Source organism: Eschrichtius robustus, chromosome 2, assembly GCF_028021215.1.
Source record: "Eschrichtius robustus isolate mEscRob2 chromosome 2, mEscRob2.pri, whole genome shotgun sequence".
NCBI lineage: Eukaryota > Metazoa > Chordata > Mammalia > Artiodactyla > Eschrichtiidae > Eschrichtius > Eschrichtius robustus.
This window is the reverse complement of record NC_090825.1, coordinates 69,455,663-69,480,574: the sequence shown is the minus strand read 5'-3', so window position 1 is coordinate 69,480,574 and position 24,912 is coordinate 69,455,663. Positions and strand designations below refer to the sequence as shown.

General features: G+C 33.6%; 1 protein-coding gene across 1 annotated transcript in view; it reads right to left on the bottom strand.

Annotated features, from left to right (window-relative positions):
- RASA1 (RAS p21 protein activator 1) overlaps window positions 1-24,912 on the bottom strand; it is a 110,693-nt gene that overhangs the window by 53,478 nt on the left and 32,303 nt on the right. Inside the window, exons 2-5 of the mRNA XM_068535615.1 lie at window positions 7,402-7,554; window positions 6,267-6,406; window positions 5,586-5,652; window positions 1,742-1,859 (exon numbers count right to left, since the gene is read on the bottom strand). Coding sequence (XP_068391716.1) covers window positions 1,742-1,859; window positions 5,586-5,652; window positions 6,267-6,406; window positions 7,402-7,554 — 478 coding nt within the window. The remainder of the gene's footprint in view (window positions 1-1,741; window positions 1,860-5,585; window positions 5,653-6,266; window positions 6,407-7,401; window positions 7,555-24,912) is intronic.

Genomic DNA, 24,912 nt, shown 5'->3' with positions numbered 1-24,912 from the left:
CCATTCATTCAACAAACATTTACTGAATGCCTGCTAATGCCAGACATTATTCTAGGCAACAGGGACACATTGAATCAGAGACGAAAATCCTCACAGAGCTTACATTCTGGAATTAAGACATAATATAGTACAAATGTGCTTGGGGAACAGTAATGAAAATCAGAATTTCAGGGTGGGAAATTCCTTAGATCCATCCAGCAACCAAATGTCTGAAATCTAGACAATCTCCAAATGGCTCTCCAATCTACAAGGATTCACTATGTTCCAATGAAGACCATTATGAAAAATTATTCTAAATATTGAAGTAAAAACTGTTTATAATTCTAACTTGGAGCCATTCCACCACTAATTCAAAGTATGACCATATTCATTTTTAACAGCCACATCACACTGTTCACTCACACTGAGCTGTTAACTTGTTCTCCTTTTTTTTTCTTTCCTTGTATGTTAGGTCATGTCTCCTTACCTTAAACTGGGCTTTTTTTTTTTTTTTTCCCCCTGTATTCAATGGATAACTTTCACTTATCCTTATTAAAATTTATCTTGTTAAATTTGACCCAGAGTTCCAAGAGCTTGAGAGAAAAGTTCAACTACACTTCAATTCCTTTAAATAATCAGAATAATGGGGGTAGGGGGGTTACAGCAGAAAGAAAATCCAAAATACTACTAAGAAACTTTGTAGTAAAACTAACATAGGTGTTAAGATTCTTCAGTTTGAACACTTCCTGTCCATACAGAATAAATATCAATCCTGCTGTAGAATACAGAATTCTAATCTAGGAATTAGTTCTAATCCCAGCTCTTCCACTAAGTAACTATGTGACTATGAGTATGGAACGTATCATACCATTTCCTCAACTCCTCCCACTTTTCCTCAGTATGTTTTACTGCTACATATCAAGATCTGGCTGCCAGAATAGGCAGACAAGAGAATTAATAGCAAAGAAAAATATTCTCCACTGCCGTCCTCCTGGAACAATAATCAGAGCACAGGTTTCAGCATATTACCAGGTTCAAGGCATAATTTAAAAACAGTCACTCTGAGGGTTGTAAAAAATAACAGAAAACCATTCCATCCTGCTGGACAAATCCGAAAGAGAAGAGTGAATTCCAAAACTATAATGCAATGTTTAATATGTTTCAGTGATACTCAATACTGTATCTGAAATGCATATGCCGCTTGAACGCTGATCTGTATCTAAAAATGCACAAACACGATTATTTATAGTGTCTAAGACTACTGATAATGTATTTTGTGATGACATTGAAAACAAGGGAAATATTCAAAATACAGAACCATGTGATAATATATGTGTCATATAACTCCATTTTTCCAAGGTTACTAGAAAATTATACATATATTTGGGAGATAAAGAGTTTGAAAGCAAACGCGCAACCATTTGAGATTCCATGATCAGTTGGACATAACATCATTTATGAGGAAGACCAAGAAGACAAAAAGGGATACAAATAAGCACATGTTAATACATTTTTAATTCTTAGAAACTCATGAAAACATCCTGAAAATTGGCAGCTAACATGCTAGCTTGGTTGTGCTCTTTACAAATAAATAGCATTTACCAACAGTAAATACGTTTTAATGAAAAATTACTTGTACTTATGAATTGAGGTTTTTCATAAAAGAAATATATTCATAGCTAATTTCCCTGATTATGGACAAGTTCCAAAATTTAAAAAGTATTTAGAATTCTGAGAAGGAGAAGAAAAGAACAAAACTTACCACCTCTTCTACTAGGTCTTCAACAATAAGACCTTGTTCATCTGTTCTTAGATTTGTAACCCACATCCATCCATCTTCTAACTCGTTATGAACAATGAACATATCTCCTTTTAAGAAACTGAAAATAGCAATTATGAAGTTATTAAAATTAAATAAAATTTTTAAACATGGAAATTTAAGTGATTACGTACCACCTCACAGAGATAATATGATACTGGAAAACGCAAGGGGTTAAGGTCAAATACTCTAGATTTTTGTCCTGTTTCTGTCATCATCTACATGTAAAAGACACTTATAAATCTGAATCTTAATTTTGACATGCGTAAAATGGGTTTAACAACGGTACCTATACTATCTGTATCACTGGATTATTGTTAGATTCAAACTGGAATTTATGTAAACAGTAATTATACATATATTACAGGCTTTGGGGTGTAACTACAAGAAAATTGAACTTTAAAATTTAAGTTTCAATGTTATTACTCTTTCAGATACAGGTTACATAACATCATAAACATATAATAAATATTAACTCATTCCACATATACAAGATAAGGTTACTTTAGAAAAAGTTTATTTTAAATAAGCCTTATCACACAGATGCTTATGAGACTAACATTTTTCTCATAAAGAACATTAGGGTTTATTTAATTCACTCAGCTATCCATGGTCCAACAAGTATAGCATTCTTTCTCCGAAAGTGGTACCAAGGGGTATATTAATGAGAATGCATGCATGTTTTTTCTGTTACCAATACCTGAGTGGAGGGATGTATACACAATCCAGTTTCTTTTCACTGGACTCTAGATGTTTTCAACCTCCACACAATCACAGGATTAAAAAGTTGTTGATGTATGTCATCAATATAAAACCATCAGTAATTCCTTGAACTTTCCCTTTTAGGCTTGAACAAATGCCTTTGAGTGCTTAAGGTTTTAAGATTGACTGGATGCTACCATTGACCCTGTATCTATAACCCTATCTTAATATATATGTATTTTTTAAATAAATTTTCCTTTAAGTCTTAATATTCACAAACCAAAGTTATAGTAAGTGAATCTCTTCTCATACCTTTGAAAACTTTGTTTTTCTCTAAAATATCTGAAGCTTCACTGTTACTTGGACCAGTTCAAAAATAAAAATTTGTACCCGATGCTTCAGATGCACCCTTTTTGAATAAGCACAGAATACTGCATTCTACCTTGATTCTACAACCTTAACAATGACCAATATTTCACTAGCTGAAAGGGGGCAGACATTACCACTTAGCCAAGTATAAATTGTTCCTTTCCGGAACCAACCACCTAAATAAATACGTTAAAATAGAAGTCAAAGAGAAATGAGAAATGACAAGTTTCATTTTTGGTCAAAAGCAGTCCTAAGAGATTTTTTTTTAAATTTTGACTTGTTTCTATACTACAAACTTTTTATGATGCAAAAAACAAAAACGTGAAAAATAAAAAGCTTACTGGCAGAAACATCATAATCCTAAGATTCATTATGCATTATTTTGCATTTTTCCTCAAAACAGGTTAAAGTGCTTTATTAAATCTCATTAATCTTCAGATGTTTTTACTTAAAAAAAAAAAAAAAAAAAAAACACTTTTCAGGTATATATAAATTAAAAAAGACTCATAACTTCATACATATTTCTGCCATTCTAATTCTTGTTTAAATTTTCATCTTCCTAGATCAGAAGTACTCAATTTTTGGAAGGTCTCTCAGGACCCCTTTATAGTTTTAAAAATTGATACCGTAACAGGCTTTCATTTATTCATTTACATGGATTATATCTATTGATAATTACCATATTAGAATTTAAAATGTAAATGTTTAAAAATATTTATTAATTCCTTTTAAAATAATAATATACCCTATTAACATGGTAACATAAAAAATGAAAAATAATTATAATCTTTACAAGTTTAATAAGAATATTATTGCCTTGCATTTTTGCAAATCTCACGTCTGGCTTAAGTTCAAACTGCTGGATTCTCATATCCATTTCTTTATTCAATCTGTTGCTATATGGGTTTTTTGCTTAAAGTATATGAGGAAAATCTGGCTTTATACAAATATGTCGTTGTGAAAGGGATGAGTATTTTAATAGCCTTTCAGATAATTATAGATATTCTATTACATTAACCCCAAAACTTGACTAGTGGTACTTTCTTGGAGGTTGGTTGTAATGTGGAATCTAAAACTATGTATCAATGAACTTTCTGTACCATTCCAATAACCTCTATTGGTCTATTTTGCACTGTGAATGGATCTTTTACCCAGCCATAATTTTGTAACATCATGCACTGATCCTTTAGAAAATACTGGTTCACTGAGCTATGCAGATCATCCAGATATAAACACATTATGCAGTATCAAAACATCACATTCTTCAATATCAGCACCAATCTCATCAGAAAAGTCATTAAGTATCTAGGAAGCTGTCAAACTCCTGATGGCAAATACAGGGTTTCCAAAATACTAATTTTTCCTCGAAAGCTCAAATTGTCATTGGCAACAAATACTGCCAGTTATTTCCCTTGAAGTAACAGATTCACTTTGTTCTTAAAAAAAAAAAAAAAAGTCAGATATTCAAGTCTGAATAACCATAATTTGCCTGTCAGTCATTCTCCTAAGTGAAAATGATGTGCACAAAAAAAAAGCAGCTAGTTCAGCTCTCAAAGCACCTCTTTTCCTCAAGACATTGAACTGTGGTACACGGTAGAGGTGCTTTATGAGTATGTCCCATTTCATCACAAAGATATTAAAAAGATGTATAGCCATAGGTTGAGATTTATAAAACAAATATTTTTTATTGTCTCACCAAGAACATTCGTAAGCGAAACTGGCTTTTTTTGTTTAACTGCAAGCATGGGGCAGTGAAAAACGATATACATTTGTTACCACTGCCTTGATTTGTGCTAAGACACCAGCAGTTTTACTATCCGTGGCTTCTGAACCATCATGTAAATGTCACAGTGAAAAAGGCAAATTATGTCTTAGTATTATTATGAAAATAGTTTTGATCTTATGAATCTTCTGAATGGATCTCAAGGATCCCCAGGGTTACATGGATCACACTTTGAGAGCTGCTGTCCTAGATGATCCCACTGGGAATTTACAAATTATCCAAAATTCCCGAATTTGCAGTTCAGTGCTGTTTTTCTTTCCCTTCTCTTTCTTTCACTGGCTTTTCCAGCTTAGATCACAAATAAAGGTGTGCCAATAAGAACTAAATGAGAAGTTACTTTGAGGACAATCATATAAAAATGGAATGCCTACTTAGAGATTTCAGATAGTTGAATCTTTGTTTTTTAAAATACCATATTTCCAGAAATTTTTAGTACCTCCCAAAAGTTATCACTACATTTTAAATGCTGCTGTTGATTTCAATGAGAAGCTGTAAACTCAGAATCAGTAATTATTCAAAGTAGCCTTAACATTTTACCAGTAATAAACAAATTTTCTATCAGAAAGCTAAACAACTTACAGAAAGATACAGATAATTTGATAATAATTATCAAATTATATAATAAATCAAATTCTATAGAAATAATAAAAACAAATTATATATAAGAACTCTCCTTACTTTGTCAGAGATAGCCTAATAAAAGCTAAGTTATTTCTCCTGTCATCTTCACTGTGGCCTCTCTGATGCAAATTCACAGTCTGAACAGATAAGCCAACACAGGGGGACAGGAACAACGGACTTAATATTAAGGGCATGCTTTGCTGGATGCTATTTCCTCAATTTCCAAAACCTTCCTAGTCCAAGAGCAACAAATTCTCAGTCTTTCAAATGCCTGTTTCAAATGCCTATAAACGAGATTATATTATAAAATACCTTATTTCATCAGTGTCTGGTACTTTTGTGTAAGGGAGAATGGCTCGAACACGCCTTCTATCTTCTACTGGCTAGAAACCATAAAAAAATTGATTTACAAAAGATAACCTTTCTATGTCAAAGTCAAATTGGGTATGTCCACACAAAGTTAAAGCCAGTAAAACTCCACATTATAAATTCTGTAGGATCATTCAAACTATTTTTTATTGAGGCTCTAAATACCCAAACCCTGGAAATGCTCATCTTGTTTTGTTGTTGTTTGTACAGAAATTCTTTTAACAGTATAACCAATATGTTTTTAATCAGGTAATATGAGTTATCATTTAATTTTAAATACACTACACAACATATAAAGTAACCTTTCTCCAATGATGCAGAAGACATTTCAGAATCTTGCAGCCACTTCAGCATTAGCACTATGATATCAGTAATTACTCCTCATTCATTCAGAAATATTTGTTAGGGTATCACCATACAGTACAATAAAAAAAAAATCTAGTAACTTAAATACAAAGTAACAGAAAAATTACTCTTTCTTTTTTCAAAGAAGTTGCCAGTTATGCTCTGACACTACAACCAGAATTAAATCTTGAATTATATTATAATAAACATCACGAGAAACTGAACAAGAGCTAACCCCATTAGTACAGTGAAATAATAAAGTTTTGAAAGATATTTTACTTGCCTCTGGCGGTGCAACTGGATAAAGCAATTTTTCTCCTTTAAGCAAACAGGAAACATGACTGTAATAACCTATTAGGTCTGACAGAGAAGAAAAACGTCTTCCACCAATGTAGTAATCCCCACACATAGCAATAATCCTATTTGTACAGGAAAAAAAATACAGTAAAACAAAAACCTTTATAACCAATTTTTAAGACCAAGTTCCATAGAAATTATAAACCTATAATTTTCATACTTTTCCTTTATCTGCATCCTTATATTAAAATACCACTTATTAATACCTTCACCATATGCAAATTACTTGAGGTTATTTCTTTTGAAAAGATATATGTATGCATTTGATATGAAACACATATCTGACTTATAAACCTCAATTACATAATTCATTAAAATATTTATAAATCCATCCTCAGATAATTCTTCTTACTTTCCATATTTAAGACAAAATAGCAATTTTAATTAGTTTTCTTTGGCTAAAAGTAGTTTACAGATCTCTTGAAATATTTACAGAGTATAGTAATAATTTCACATTTTACACGTGGTATGACAGTACTCTTAAAGTGTATTTTAAAATCTAAAAATTAAGGGTATACAAACATTTTATCAGTTAACTTTGCAGGCACTAGATGATTTTTTTTTCAATGGCTCCCATAAAAATGAAATCAAAGACAATAATATATGTAAATATATTGATACAGACTTTGATATCTGTACTTGAAAATCTAGATGCCTGTTTAATTGAAATGAATGTCTGCAAAGAGTTTCAGAACAGTGAAGCTAAAATGAATTAAACTGCACTCTTAAAATACTGTTTCTGTATTTTCTGTTACTCTGTGGTCTGAAAGTATACATTTCCTTTGTTTCTGCTTTACCACTCAAAGTTTCTTTGTAATTCTTTATACTTTAAAAGTGATAACTATACTTACGATTAGCACAAAAAAGTCCAATAATACTCTTTTTAAAGAAAAAATGTAAGCATTCAATAGTATCTACTCTAAATCACTTATTAAATCATTTAATAGAAAACACATTTCTTTCTCCATTATTTAAATGTCACTAAAGCAGGTATATTTATGAATACTACAGCAAAATAGCTACAGTATGTAGCCTCATAATAGAAATAAAGACTTACCTAAAATGGTTGACAACATTTGTCTGGCTAAGAAATGAAAGTACAAAGGACCCTGGCCTCCGATCACTCTCTCTTATAAGGTAACTGCCGGACTTCCCTGCCTGCCTGAGGCGTTCTTCTGCTATAGTTCTATCAAGTTTTCCATGATACCACCTAAGAAAAAAGGTTAGGAGATTAGAATAAAAATAGCAACCCCAAAATTACTATTGGCAGTTGAAAAACATACTACTACAGATTTTACATACCTACATGTAACTTAGACATTTACATTTTACTCTGAACCAGTCATTCCAATTTTAACTCAATTGTTTTTAATTTCTCAGTCTCTCAAAAATAATTCATTTACTCAGTTTTTAATCTGTTCAATAAACTCAGGCCTAATCACCTCACATATTCACCTCTTCTATTTCTGCCCATCTCTCTACCTCCAGGACTGTCTACCTGTTCAAGACACAAACACTTATTACAATCTAATGCCTACCTAGAAAAATAAGAGTAAGATGGACAAATGGAAACAAATGGTTCATTTACTACCTCTCTATATACTAAGGAACCAAGACTTGATATAACAAGGCACATGGTACCTGGGAGAAAATAAAACTTCATTCCATTTTAATGTGTGTGCCCTAAAATAGGAAAACAGAATGACACTGTCTAAAGGCTGCTATTCTAATTTCCTATTTCAATATTAAGCTGATTATTCTCTTTTGTCTTAAGATGATCCACTCCATAACCACACATTTGAACTCTCCAAATTTATTTAACAAACATGTGGGAAATACTGGGTCGGCCAAAAAGTTCGTTTGGTTTCCCCATAACATCTTACAGAAAAACCCAAACGAACTTTTTGGCCAAACCAATAAATAATACCTTTGTCCCTTTAACTTTCTTGCTCCCAATTTAACTATCTTCTACCTACCATACTACTAGATGATTTGCTTAAATGACTGGCTATACCATGGCTACAGGTCTAGCATTATCCATACTACCAATCTATGCCTATAAAAGCCACACGGATTGATATAAACAGAAGCACACTTAGACTGGAATTTTCATATGGTCATGGTAACAAATCTACAAAGTAATTGCTATGAAATATTTTTACACTTTCCTTTGGTACTTGTCTAACTTGAAACATTCAGAGGAAAACAATAAATATTCATATTACATTGATATACTTAATATCTAGCCATAAGTTGACAGTCAAGACTATAGTAGAACTATGACTATTTTTGTAAGCTTGCTGTAATGAAAGCTTACATTCTTGACCCCTTAGTTTATTTTTTTTTAAAAAACTTAGAACTTTCCCAAAGAAATATTGTTAATTTTCTTCTAAAAACCAACCCATTTATTTGACACTTTGTGTGTAAGACAGAAATAAAATAAATGATGAAAAACAGTCATGAAGCTTCATTATAACTCAAAAGGAAAAACATAATTGTAAACCATTAGTATTAGGGGAAGAAAGGAAAGAACAATAAACATTGCATTCCTCTAAAATTCTAGTCTTAGTTCAACCACTGTCTTTGAGGCTACTGACAAGCAAATTTAGCTTTTAAGAGCTGGTTTTTTGTTTGTTTGTTTGTTTTTAATTCTAATAGGAAAAGCTTGGACCAATGATCATTAAAAGTTCCTTGAAGAGCTAAAATTTAATGATAGATGATCAGGACAATATTTTGAAATTGTAGGCTAGAAGTTTATTTAACTGTGAAAATATATGGGACAACCTTGGAATGTGAACCTGGTACATTCCTTATTACCTAAAGTAGTGGAGCTAACCCACAGAGCAGATTTACACATTGAACAAAGACAAAATTAAGGACAATTTTAAACAAAGTACCTATTTTTGTATACTTGATATTTGTTAAATTTCTGGTGTGTTTTAAGCAAAATGTCAAGATTAAAAGATTTTTTAATCTCATTCATCTTGTGAACTTACCATAAGACGATACAAAAAGGTACATGAGGCATTACACAATAACTAATTTATAACAAATACCTGACCAAAGACTTTTATATATTTGTGGTTTTCAGTTTTTACATCTATGTACTTTCTATAAGATTCTGGCATTAAAACAGGTATTCAGTTCAAGACAGAGACATAAAGCTTAATAAACAACTTTGTTTCCTGATTATTAGTAATTCCTTTTATGCCAAAAACTCTTAAGTTTTGAACACATTAGGTAAAACATGTCAATTCTTGATTATGACTATAAACTGAAATTAAATTATCCAATAATAGGCTTATGAGCACATATGTAGTTGAGCGTGATCCTCAAAACATTCCATTGTTACAAGTCTCCAACTGTTCTAGGAAAAAAATTGAATGGTCTTAATCAAAACTTAGAATTTCTAGCATTATCTTTATTGTTCACTTCAAATTATCAAGGTGAATCATACTAACAAGAATACTTTAAATATATCTGCACAGATAGGATGGCTGCACTGATACCTCCTAAACGTCTTCAGAAGAGATTAAGCTGACCGGTGAGACTAGGATTTATCAGCAACCTCCGTAATTGTGGTCAAGTCTCTATACTTTGTACCTCATTACTATCACTTGTAAAAAAGGGGAAAATAATCTCCATCTCAGCCTCAGAACACATTAAATATTTGTCCTAAACTCCTACAAAGAAAAACAAAAATGAAAAAGCACTATATAGGCTGTATAGTATAATGGTTAAGAGTAAAGACTCCAGAGTCACTGCTTGTGTTTGAATCCTAGCTCTGCCACTTGGCTGTACAAATATGGGCAAATTTCTTAATTTCTTAGCCTGAGTTTCCTCATCTAAAAAAGGCACATATTAACAGTACCTGCTTCACAGAAGGTTGCATGATATTATAAATGAACTAATACATACAAAATTATATACATATAAATTATATACAATATACATAGACTATGGGGCTAATTCAGCTTCATCAATGGAAATATCAAATTTTATACTGTTGCATAACGGATGATTAATTTGTAGATCACCTAAGCCTCTGTTATCTTCCTACCTTCCAGTCCTGTTTACACTGCATCTAATTTTGGGAAGAGAACAGGAGAAATCAATCTTCATTTCTGCTAAAACACTGATTTTAAGAGGAAATTTCTTTTTCCAAAGCGTCTTTTTTGAACAGTAACAGATCATACATATTAATTGACGTTGGAAGCTCCAAAGTATTCATAAACTAGAAATTCTTCCACTTCTCCTGGCAATTCTAGAAGGAAACCCTCAAATAGCCCCACTCTTTCCCCAATGTGGATATATTCTTTGGAGGAATGGCAAGGACAGTATGCATTTGAGATACTGTGACTTTAATTTGCCTAAATTAATACTTTAATAATAAAATATCTAATGTTCTCCTATTTAAAAGTAAACTATCCCTCTCTCTTGTTCTCTCTCTCTTTCAAGGAAGATTGGGAAAAGAAACAGCAGGAAATTTAAGAAGTAAATACATTTTTCTCAGCTAGTTTTGCAATTTTTGGTTGAGAAATCTTACAGACAGATATGGAGTCTTTTGATTTCATTTTCTTAGACACTACACAATCAGTTTATCTAAAATAAAACATCCAAGATGAAACTACGTATTAAATAAGTCAACAAGAAAACAGACAAGTTGGACAAGCTGCAGGAATCATTTTACTTTTCAATTTGGAATCACATGAACGTTTTTATAAACTTGTACATTGGTGCAGTATATTTAAGGGGTCTTGGGAGGGCCTTTGTGGTTTTTAGTCTCTCCTAATCAGGTAGAATAATACAGAAATCTATACAATGAGAAAACAACCTGGTGTGAATATAGACAGACACAACTCAAACTACACAACTATTTAAAACTAACATGACAATACTAAATGGAAACTGTCTACTACAGTAGAAAATAATTACAATAGCACTACCATCAACAAGCTTCCTTTGTCTAAAAAGGAAACTAAATTGAAGTTCCCAGCAGATCACTTTTACTTTCCACTATGCTCTTCTTCCTAGTTATGTCACTGACAGGCACCAAAGTTCTCAGAGAGAAACATAAGTGCAGAAATCTAATTGCCGAAAAATCTCTTGTCACCTGAATTACCTGGAACTCTGTGTGCCTGATCATACCATGAACTTCTAAAGTTTTTCTGTAACTCTCAAAGATGTTAATCATATTTTCTCACACATGCTGTCCTTTCTGAAATTAAATTGGTTATTTCAGTCTGGTAAGACATATACTAAAAACATTTGCTAAAACTACTATAAATCTCCTAAAACCTCCACATTTCTTTTTAACTAACATAGTTCCCACAGTCATACAGTCTGAGCTGGTGGTCAAGAAAATAAATTGACTTTTTAAAGTGAAGGCAAAGTAAAGATACCTTATAGTAAATGATTTTATTGTCTTTTTCTTCCCCCCACATCGTTATGCAGACAGACTAAAATTTGGTCACTAGTAAATTCACCTGAACAACCACTAGACTAAGCATAAGAGGTGTAGTACCCCTTAGACAAACTGCATTACTTAAGAAATATTCATGTGTATGTTTAACATCTTGAGTATATTTGTGTGTTCAGGCAAATAAGAAGTATGCGTGTATGTCTGTGTGTGTTTGTGCATTTAGTTACATATCTCAGATCAAATTAGCTCAAGAGAAGAACAGAAACTCTATTCCCTTTTGCCACAGGTAACATATTTACAGGGTCCAAAGAAGGTTTAAGTTCTGTGGGAGTATTTTTTAAAGAAACAGCACTGTTACATGTCCATCCACCCAAAAATTCAGTTTACTGAAAGACTAATATACTAAAGGTGGGACCAACAACACAATGCTTATGCAATCAAAAGTTTATATTGGACTTCCCTGGCGGTCCAGTGGTTAAGACTTTGCCTTCCAATGCAGGGGTGCGGGTTCAATCCTTGGTAGGGGAGCTAAAATCCCACATGCCTCACAGCCGAAAATCCAAAACATAAAACAAAAGCAATATTGTAACAAATTCAATAAAGACTTAAAAAAAGTTTATATTGAAGTACACTTGACCAAGATAGTCTCATTCTCACTAACTTTAACTCCCATCACCCTGGAAAAAAGATAATAAAGAGTAGAAAGAGCCACACCCTCTCCAAAAAATGTTATACACTAATCAAACATATTTATTTAAAAAAACAAAGGAAAAAAAAAAGGAAAAGCACAATACTCACTAGCCGGAGGCTAACATCAGTTCCTACCTCACAGCCTCTAGCCCTGTATCAGTGAAATTTCATTTCTCAAAAAAACTACCAATTCTTACAGTTGACCTTTTCTTATTAGAACTTCAACAATTACAGGGTCATATCAGTAACTAAGTACATGAAAAGAGGGCAAGGAAATGACTTGTGACCATCTGGTCCAATGAATGCATTACTGCAACACAGTTGTAAACTATCTTGAAGGGTAGTTTTTCTACCTAAAAAGAAACACTGTGATTTTTTTGTTTTGCTTTGTTTAATTTCACAATGTTCAATCTAAAACTTTGGAGGGTATGGTGATTCAGTGGCTACCTACTGCAACTATAACATTTCTTAACCTGTATTTTAAGATATACCTTTAAAACACTGAATCTGAAGTTTAAAAGCAAGCTTTAGTCTGGCATGGCCTTTTATTTAGTCCATCTCCAACAAACTATGCGTCAAGCATTGGGCTACACGGTAGAAAAACAAGTTAATACCACAGAACTCCACGACATAGAAGTTTATGGTCTCATGGAGAATACAGACCAATTAGGCAACTGCAATCTGATACAGCAAGTACTAGAACGCGGGGGCATATGGAAAAACTTCAGTCTTAGCATTTTAGTATACACTTCCTGAAAAAACTGATGGCTAAACGGAAATCTACAAGACAAGTAGCAACTAATTCAGAGAAAGCAAGGGACTGAGAAGGTGAGAAAGATGTCACTGGCAGAGGGAAAAAGTAAAGACAAGCAAAGGCCAAAAAAACTTCATATACAGATAGGGGAGTATGAGAATACTTTCAACTTTCAAAATATACTTTGCAAGCCTAATACTTATCAGATAATATGGAAAGAATATAACCTGAATTAGACTAGATTTATAACCTTACTTGCCGAACTTCTTTCAGTACCTCAAAGAGAAATGAGCCTCAAAGAACATTTTAAAAGTTCAAAATATTCTCAGATCTATCTACTCATCTGCTCCCAGCAATAATCCAAGGCCGGGGGGGGGGGGGGGGCAGGTATTAGAACAGAGCACTCAAAGTTCTCCACCGTAAGTCCATTATTCTCTCCTATGTCCCCTATATCCCAAACAAATTACATTTATTCATTCAACAAATACTTTTTAAGCACCTGCTATGTTTAGACACTGTTTTAGACATAGGTTTTCTCCCTATGCTTTCTCAAAATGTTTTTCCTATGTAACATTTTTTTAAATAAGGTGAAAAGATTATGCAATTTAGCCAAAAGTCATCCTAAAATTAAGGTATTTTCTAAGTTTTTTTTTTTCCCTCAGAAATTTCTATGTCTCTACTCTCACTCATAGAAATATCAGTATCTCTTCAGCTCAAATTATAACTTCTCTATGAGGATAATTCCCAATTTGTTCTCCCTAAAGCTGGCTTTCCTCCTAAGCTTCAGGCCTAAGTTACCAAGTACCTGCTAAGAAGCTTCACCTTAGGATGACTATAGCCAAATCTAAAATATCAGCAACTAACCTTACAAACACATACACATGCGCGCGCGTGCGCGCGCACGCGCACACACACACCCCTCTTCCTCTTTACTCCTCTATCCTGTTAATGGCACCAGCATCTTTCCTAGTGTTTAGACTCAAAACGTCAAAAGCAACACTGATTCCTTCCTATCTCTCTATCCATAACACTACTGCCAACTCGCATACTGCATCTCCAATGTCACCAATTACTCTCGTTCAGGCCCTCTTTGTCTTTTTCTATTTCAACCCGTCCTACAACTGTGCAAAGATTATACTCCAATAAGATGTTAAAAAAAAAGACTTCCCCATCATTCTTTCCCACATCCCTTCTCTTCTTTCTCTCCTGCTTCTCATCTTGACTTATGTCACACATCAATCCACTCACCCAAGCTATTAGGTAAAACTATATATTGCTGTATTTTTTAAGGTCAAAAAAACAATTACATATGGTTCAACCTAGTGGAAACCTTTCATCAGTACCTCTGACTTATGCCTCTATTCTGTTTACCTCATATCCAATTAGTCAAAAAGCCTTAACAATTCCAAATTCTCAATACCCTTTTATCTATCTAGTCTTTTCCCTTCCCACTGTCAACATCCTTCCTCATCATGTCCTGTCGTAATTCCTGCATTAGGTCTTCTAGCTTCACTGCTCTTCTAGTTCCTTACACATTTGTAATAATACCTACCCAGACAGCTATACCACATCTCAAAAACTGAAATGGTCCCATTGCTTATAGAATAAAATCCGAACTTTTGACATGACATTCAGTAATTCTTATGACTTCTCCAGTCTTCACAGAACTACTTGCCACTTCCTAAACACATCAAGTACATACTTTGAAGCCTCTATCCCTTTGATCATGCTATCCTTTTCATTTGAAATGCCCTTATTGCCTGCCTACGGAAATCCACGTCATTCTTCAATGCCTACCTCACGTGCTATCTCCTTGAACCTCTGGGCATAATTAATCTTCTTCTATCATACTCCCAGCTTATTTCTTATACTCTTTTTTGATATTTTATCTTACTGTAATATAGTTAGTCATTTTCACATCTATTTTTTCCATTAGATTGAAAAGTACTTGAGGACACTGGGCACGTTAAGTCATCTTCACATTCTCTACTCTAGCCCTTGGCACAATGCTTTCAGCATGGTAGGCATTGACAGGTGGGAGGCCAAGAAAAACAAATTTGTCAAAAATTCCTGCCTACGCTGAAATTCTCAAGTCATAATCCCTTACTGGAATCCACACTCTGGAGAATGCTTTGCATTCTCCCATTCAAACTATTTCCTCAAGCTGCACTGTCCTCCCACCTGCATTCTAGAGACCTTTTATCACTCTTCCCTCCAGGGGACACCGGGACTCCAGGCTGAGCCCAAATGCCACCCCCTCAAAGGAATCTTCCAAAGACCATTCTGCCCAAAGTGATGTTTTAAGTCTAAAAATCATCTAGTATATGCCTTGTAGTCACATCTATTTTCTCAGTAGAAAAACTGAGTAGAAATACTAGTTCCCTCACCTGAACACCCCCAACCTCTCCTACTCTGAACTTTCACAATATTGGCAATCTATACAAATTGCTGACAGTCAAAGACATTGATTTGGATGTTGCCTATTCAGCACCCATCCCATTCAGGGAAAACACACTCACACCACCCTCTGGCTACTCTTCCTCCCCCACTTCCGGGGAAGCTTTCATTTTCTTTGAAGAACGCAGCCTAGTCAAAATCGATCATTCCATGGTGAGCACCTGAACCAAGCCGAGTTCTTACGCTGAAACTGAGAGTCAGTCTTTTTCTGAAGGCAAAAGCTACAGGAAGCAAGGTCAAAGAAAGGGTTTTTGTTTATTTACTTGCTAGGTTTTCCACCACTTGGAAGACCCAGTCTATAATAAGAAAGAGTGAAGGTGAGAGGGCCAAACAGATAAAGAGATGGAACTAAAGATTCATGAGAACATTCAAATCCCTGTTGCATTTATCTCTGAGATCCCAGTTATAAGCCTACCCTTCCCGTAGTTTAGCTGTTCATCTCACCCATCTATTACCTCTAGACCAGTTTTTTGATCTCCAGGTCCTTTCACATATTTAAAAAATTACTGGACCCCCAAGAAATGTGTTAATGTAGGTAGTTTCTATCAATATTAATAGAAATTAAAACTGAGTACATTCTAAATGTTTACTATTAATTTTAAATTAACACATAGTGGAGTTAATATTGTCAATATAGAAAACATATTCTTTACATAAGATAACTATAATTTCCAAAAAACATTTAGTGAAAAGAGTAGCATTATTTTAAATTTTATATACTCTTTCATAGCTAACTTAATAGAAGACAGCTGGATTCTCATATCTGTTTCTGAATTCAATCAGTTGCTGTATATTGTTTTGGTTCATAGGTTATGAAAACGGCTACTCAATGAAGCTACTTAAAAGTTAAATAAAATGTACAATCTAACCACACCTATAAATGTTCCACTCTGCTATTAAAGTCCATCAGTGTACCATTTATTCATGCATATTTTGTAGCATTATGCAATAGCCACTTGGCAATATTGGTTCACTGGGTTATGAAGATCTTCCAAGTGTTAACATGTTTTATTTTATAATATCAAAATATCACATTCTTTATATCACCACTACACAATAAGGTAGGCTTGGGTTGTCTAAACTGCCTATCTCCCCCTTGCCCAGCTCCTAGGAGATAACCTCGAAGCCCTTAAAATATCCTGCCCAGTAAGTGTGTCTTTGTTTACTGTGAACCTTGGGCCATGCCAGATCATTTATGCTAATATGATTTATGGTGGGGGATTTGGTCCACCTCTGAAGTCAAACTGATGCAGTAACTAAGGTCTGCCACAAGGGGGCGCCAGGCCCACATGACTACACCTCAATAAAAATTTTAAACCGCAAAGCTCAGGTGAGCTTTCCGGATTGGCAATACTTCACATGTGTTGTCCCACATTGTTACTGAGAGAATTAAGCACTGTCTGTGTGACTTCACTGGGAAGGGACAACTAGAAGCTTGCATCTATTCTCTCCTGGGCTCTGCCCTATACACTTTCTTTCTTAGCTGATTTTAAAGTGTCCTTTGGCTATAATAAACTGTTACTGTGAGTGTAACAACAGCTTTGCTGAGTTCTGTTTGTCCCTCTAGAAAATCACCGAATCTGAGGGTGGTTTTAGGAACCTCCAACAACAGGCATCAATATAACATGGGTGTCACAACTCTTTTCAGGTAGTAAGTGTAACCTTGAAGAAAAAGTGGCACTGTCTTCAAAAAAGTGACCCTGGGTTTGGTGGGGTTTTCTTCAAGAAATAAAAGGCATCACATGTGTATATTATACATCCTTTCTAGCTAACCACAGATTTGTTCTAGAGTTCAGCATAAAAGTTCTAATTTTTGTTTTGTTTTGTTTTAGTGAAATGCCATGTCCGTTGCTAATTCTAACTATTATAGTTGCACATGTAAAAAATATCTATATTGTAGTTTATGGATTGGTAGCATTTTAAATAAATGGTATATTTAAATACTGACCTGAAATTTTTTGAGATGCTTATCAATTGACATTTTTTCTCAGCTCAAGAGTCTGAATTATTTTTTAATTATACCTTTTAATATTAGATTTATTCTTTTAAATATATTAGGAATTTAAATATAAGCATGCCATTTTATCTTGGAGCAAGAAAAGAATTCCTCACAAATGATTTTTCTCTTTGGAAAAAATAAGCTGCAAAAATATCTGTTAAACTATATACAGTCTGTAAATGAGCACAGCTCATTGAAGCTTCGTATACCTTCGTAAGGTATACGAAGCTTATAGGATGTAATGTTTCATCCAACTAGTTCTTATATTTTGAAAAAATGTTAAATAGTTCAATAATGCCGTAAGAAATCTTTGCCCAGAAAGAAAAATATCATCAGAAAAGACATTAAGTATTTAGGAAGCTCTCAAACTTACAGTTGCAGACAACAAGGTTTCCAAAATTCTAATTTTTACTTGAATGCTCAAATTTTGCTTGAAAGCACCAAATACTGTCAGTTATTTCCCTTAGAGTAAGAGGCTCACTTTGTTCTTTTCCTAAAAAAGTTTCTGTCAAATACTCAAGTTTGACTAACCAAGGTTTGTCTGTCAGTCATTCTTTATAGTAAAATAGTGTTCCATAAAAGAAGCGGCCAGTTCAGCTCTCAGCTCAAATAATCACACAACTGCTTCTCAAGACAAAGTACTTACGGATGCAGCATTATGTGAATTTTCCATTTCATCACACTAAATATTAAAAAGACATATGCTCAAGAATTGCAACTTAATAAAATTAATAATTTTCACTGCTCCATCAAAGACATTCTTAATTGAAACTGGCTTTTTTCTTTTTCTTTACAAGTGTATGGCAGTGGTAAATAAAATGACTAGTAGTATAGTTTGGTGACACTGCATTAATTTATACTGAAGTTCCAGAAGTTTTTACCTCCTATTGCTTTGCACCATCAGTGCAAATGTCAACAAAATGGAAATGGTAAATAATGACTTAGTATTATGAAAACCTTTACAGACCTCCGAAAGGGTCTCAAGGAACCCCAGGGTTCGAAGCCAATATCCTGGTCAAAGCAGACTACAAGAGTCCTAGGGAAGCTATTCCAACCTCTTGAAGCATCTCAGCTAAGCCTGTCACCTTTAATACGAAAGACAAGACCATTGCCAATATTATGACCAAAATTTTAATTCTTCCCTCTCTATTTCTTTACGCCAAGCTCACCCAGCCTCCATTAGTTATGAATTTTTGGTTGTCATTGTTTTTATATAAGATCAACTCTGTTACGAAGCACCCTATTTCCAAATATTTTATTAATTCAAACATTATTTTATTTTATTGATGTTTCAGTTTTTTTTAACTTTCTAGCTTTGACATCTTTCTCTACTTACTATTATTTTGATGAATAATTCCATTCTCTTTAGATTACTAATTTTTCTTTAGTTGAATTACAGGCTTATGGAATTCTTTAAATTCCTTAGTTTCCACTTGATGGTTTGATTCCTTACCTTTAACATAATTTCAGCAATTATTTTGGAATGTCTTACAGATCACTCTAAATTATGCTCAAAGAAATGAACTTCAAGCCAGCCAATTATCATCTAATTGGCCTTCAAAGTCAATAAGCTCCTTGACATGACTTGCCACAGTGAACAATCTGAGCCTTTCCTCTAGTCAAAACATTACATATACCTCCTTCCTCTTCTCCCCCTAAAGCCTTCTCTCCAGATCAACCAACAGCAGCACATCTTTCAACCACCTCATACACATCAATTCCAGAAAATGACCCTATGGCATATAAAAACTGAATATACAGTGGGAGGCATATTACAAAAAGTATTCATTAATAGTCCTGCAACAATCAATTAGCTGTTTGGAAAGTAATCAGGCAAAGATTTCCAAACAAAATATACAAAATAAGTGCAGGAGAAATTAAATAATTATTTTTTAAATCAAACTATAAAAACTATAGGTTTACATATAAATCTTAATATGATAATCCACGCTTAAAAGCCAAAAAAGAAAAAAATACAAAGATTGAGATTTGACAGCACAAAAACTTAGTATGTCAAAATAAAAGTAAGCAAAATTTTAAATGCACACGTGCTTATTTAACACACACAAGGAACATCACTGTAGTTGTTTTCAATTCCAAAAGATTAGATAAAAATTAATAACTAGAGATCTGAGTAAATAAACTACGTATATCCAATAGAAAACTATGTAGCTACTTAAAAGAATAATTCAAATGTACACAAGTACAAAATCTCCTCAATGAGTCCTATTCTGACTACACTAATTAAAATTTGCACCCTCCCTTCTGGCACTATTAATATCCCTTTATCCTATCCAATTTTTTCTTTTTTTTTTTTACCATAGCACTTATTACCTCTAATATTTTGTATGAGTTATTTACTATGTTTATGTCTTTCCCCCAGCAAAATGTAACCTCCAAAGAAGCAAGTATCTTCATCTGTTCATTCATTTATCCTAAGCATCTAGAACAGTACCTGGTATAAGATAGGTTCTAAAAAGTTTATCTGTTAAATAAATAAATACACAAAAAAGTGACATAGTTGAGCTTAGAAAGTGTAACTTGAGAACTGAGAGCCAATGGTAGACAAGGATTTTTTATTTTAACTAAAGAATAATTTTGCATACATTTCTATACATATTGCATTTTTTACCCTGTGTGCAAGTATATATTGCCTACTGAAAACTTAATAATCTTAATGCTCATAACAATATGTATTCAATATTATACATATATATGTGTGAATAAAAATATATATTATGTATATACTATATAATAGCAATGGCTACTACTAAGAACAGTGAGATTAGGGAGGTATGAAGAAATGGAGTAGACATTTTCCTGTATTTTTTTTTTTTAACAAGAGGTATTTATTAATTCTTGTCACATTACTTGCAGCAGAATAATCCTCCAACCAAGAAAACCAGAAATGGCAAATAGAATACAAGAAAAAAAAAAAGAGGTTTGTCCATTTGAAGTCATCCAAGAACTGGTAAGGCAATTAGAATTTGAGGAGCCAAAATTTCAGGGAAAGTAAGAGTGCCATTCAGTAGCCACTTTCCTACATTTCCCCTCAGAGTATTTGCTGATTGCAGTCACAAAGCAAGAGGCTGAGAATCCATGCAAAAGACCACTTCTTCTGCCTGGGTCCTAGTAGGAGGAAAGGGATCCAGTAGGGCTTTTTGACAGTCTCACAAAGCTAGTGAAACGTATTAGAGACTTGAAGGGCCAGGATTCCCGTTATAAAGGAAACAGAAAATTGAACCATAGGCTGAACTAATTCCCTCCTAGAGACATTTACTGAATTCTGAAGCTACAGGGATAAGAAGGCTCAGCAAAAACTGCAGAGCAATATGAAGTATTTGAAAATTTTGTGATTAAAGTAATTTGACTGCATTCTATCTGCTTAGCAGAGGAAAAGGTGAGCCATCTTCTGTATCAAATTATCATTCAGATCCTCTATAAATTGTCAAACATGTCTGGCACTTAATTAAAAATTAAGCATGCCAAGAGACAGGACCCAATAAAATGAAACAAATAAGCAAAATAAAACAAAGATACAATATAAAACTTCAGAAAAAAATCAAAGTTGGTTCTTCGAAAGACTAATAACTTGGAGAAATTCTAAAAAGACTGATCAAAAAAAGAAAAATGTCACAAATTATCAATCTTAGACCCACAAGTGAATTAATTTGAAATTAATAAACAGAGACTTTAATAATCCAAGAAAATATATGAAAAGATAAAGCTGGAATTTAGCCACAAAATTGGAATGATTAAAAAGTAGTTGAATTTACAAAATTAAGGACTAAATATATTAGAGTAACAGCAGATTAGGTATATTTTAAAAAACCTAATAAATGGACAACTTTCAGAGAAAGTATCCTTACTGAAGCACAAAAAGAAAAGGATAGAATATAGAGAAAAGAGCATATAAGATAAATGGGACAGGGACTTCCCTGGTGGTGCAGTGGTTAAGAATCTGCCTGCCAAAGCAGGGGACACGGATTTGAGCCTTGGTCCAGGAAGATCCCACATGCCGCGGAGCAACTAAGCCCATGCGCCACAACTACTGAGCCTGCGCTCTAGAGCCCGTGAGCCACAACTACTGAGCCCGCGTGCCGCAACTGCCGAAGCCCGCGTGCCTACAGCCCATGCTCCGCAACAAGAGAAGCCACCACCATGAGAAGCCCCCGTGCACCACAACGAAGAGTAGCCCCCACTCACCACAACTAGAGAAAGCCTGTGCGCAGCAATGAAGACCCAAAGCAGCCAAAAATAAAAAAATTTATATGAAAAAAAAGATAAATGGGACATAACTTTTTAAGTGGTTATTTATGCCATTTATGTGGCATCTCAGAAGGAGGAGGAAGAGAATGGAACAAAGGCAAAATTTGAAGAGAAAATGGCCAAGAATTTTCCAAATCCAATGAAAGGTATCAACCCAAAGATGAGAGAGTGAGAGAGACAGAGAGAGAGAGAGAGAGAGACAGAGACACAGAGAAAGAAAGAAAGAAAGAAAGAAAGAGAGAAAGAGAGAAAGAGAGAAAGAGAGAAAGAGAGAAAGAGAGAAAGAGAGAAAGAGAGAAAGAGAGAAAGAGAGAAAGAAAGAGAGAGAGAGAGAGAGAGAGAGAAAGAAAGAAAGAAAGAAAGAAAGAAAGAAAGAAAGAAAGAAAAGGAAAGAAAGAAAGGGGGGGAGGAAGGAAGAAAGAAAGAAAAAGACAAGACTGCCTCATCTAGGTACATTACAGTAAAGATGCTAAAAACCAAAGACAAGACTAAATTTTAAAAGCAGTCAGAACAAAAAGACATTATATTCAAAGAAAGAATAAAACTCCTCGCTGACTCTGCTGAAAGCAAGAGACTAGAATATCTTTACATTTTTAAAGGAAAATAACTGCAAACCTAGAATTTTATGCCCAAGACAATATCCTTTGAAAACCAAAACTAGCATGTTTTTAGATAAACAAAGCAAATTTGTTGACAGTTGATGTTTAGCAAAAGAAATACTCAAAGAAGTTCGATAGGGAAAAAAAAAGGTTCCCACTGAAAAGCATGGAAATGTAGTAAAAAGTAAAAAAGGTAAACATATGGGTAAATCTAAATAAACACTGACTGTATAAACTATCTAATGAGTACTGAAGCATAAATGAAAATTCACAACAATAATGTAAAAAGCAGGAGAAGCATAAGTAGAGTTAAAGTGTTCTAAGTTCTTAGCGTTGTTAAGGAAGTGGTAAAAGTAAATATTTTACGTAGATTGCAATAAGTCAATGATATGTGTTGTAATCTCTAGGGCAACCACTAAAAGATCAAGATTGTCAGAAAGGATAAAAAATAAAACACACTTGTAAGAGATATATCTTAAATGAACGAACACAGGAAAGTTGAAAGTGAAAGGATGGAAAAAGTTATACCATGCTAGCACAATCAAACGAAAAATGATGTCAGACAAACTAGATTTTAAGGCAAGAAGTATTATTACAGATAATAAGGGGCATTTCATAATAATTAAGGGACCAATTCACCAGGAATTTAAGCTAAGCTGGTGGTGCATATACCCAATAATGGAACATCAAAATATAAAGCACAGTAGGTTGGGAAACTTTAACATGCTTCTCTTAATAGTTGTTAAAAGAAGCAAACAAACAAACAAAAAGAACAGTAAACATATGACCAAAATTCATAAATATAATGTAAAGACCTACACAGAAGTAACATCTGATAACAAAAGAACATATATTCATTCCTTTCAAGTGAACACGCAACATTTATCAAAACTGCCATATGCTAAATCAAAAAGGAAGCCTCATTTCAAAGGACTGATACCATTCAGAGTATGTTCTCTGGACTTTATGATACTAACAAGTCACTAAACCAAAAAAAAAAAAAAAAAAAACCCAAAAAACAAAATTTAAAAAAACAAAAACCACTACATACAGCTAATTGGAAATTAGGCAATATACCTCCTAACTATTGAATCAAAGAAGAAATCACAATGGAAAATAGATAGTATTTAAATAAATGATAATGAAGATAGGACATATAAAAAGTTGTGACATGTGGCCTAAGCTATACTTAAGAGTTAAATATGTAGCCCTAAATGCTTATATCAAAAAAGGAGAATGACAATAATTAAGAATCTACCTCAAGAAATTAAAGAACAAAAAGTTAAATCTGAAAAAGGCAGAAAGTAGAAAAGAACAGAATTAATGAATTCAAAAGCAAAGGTATAACAAAACTTCAGACAGCAAATCAAAAGTTGGTTTCAGGAAAGATTAACAAAATTGTTAATTCTAGCAAAACTAATCAAAAGAACAAAAAAGTCATAAATTCTCATTTTCAGTAATGAAAAGAGAGAAAATCAAAGGTCCTACAGAAGGACAATTGATACAAATGATAGTTACATTATCATTTATCAAGACTTATTGAAAAGACAAACAAGTAGACCAAAGGAATAAAATTGAGTTGTAACAGGCTCACACATAGCCTGCCATTAATTTATGACAATAATAAACCTGAAAAATATGGTCATTCAGATAATGTTGCTGGGTCAACTGAATATCAATATTTTAAAAAGGAGGAGGGGGGAATGAAGGGGGAAGGGGAAGAAAGGAGGAGGGGGGAGGAGGAAGAGGAGGAGGAGGAAGGAGGAGGAAGCAAGATACAAAATTGATATCTATAAGATGTATATCCAATGAAGGACTCATAGCCAGGAAAAAGACCAACTAGAAATCAGGAAGGAGAAAGAAGAAAAGCCAACAGAAAAAATGGCAAAGGACTTGAACAGCCAATTTGTGGAGGAAGTGATCCAAGTAAGTCAATAAATATGAAAAGATACACACCATCACTAATCATTACATCTGGAAAATACCAATTAAAACTATAAGGGCTATTTCATTACATACCTACCAAAATAGCTACAATAAAAAGAACAAACAATACCAACCATTAGCAAGAATGTGGAGTAACTGGAATTCTCATACATTGCTACTGAGAATGTAAATTGGTATAAGCACTTTGCAAAAATAACAGTATCTACAGACCTTATCATATGAACATCCTATGACCAGCAATTCTAATCCTAACTGCACATATATGTTGATCAAAAAACAACACAATAAAAATTCATAGTAGTACAATTTGTAATAGACAAAACTGGATACAACCTAAATGTCACATCTATCTATAGTAGAAAAGATAATAAATGTGTTAGTCACAGTGTAACAATACAAGCAATGAAAGAATGAAATATTGCTACACGCAA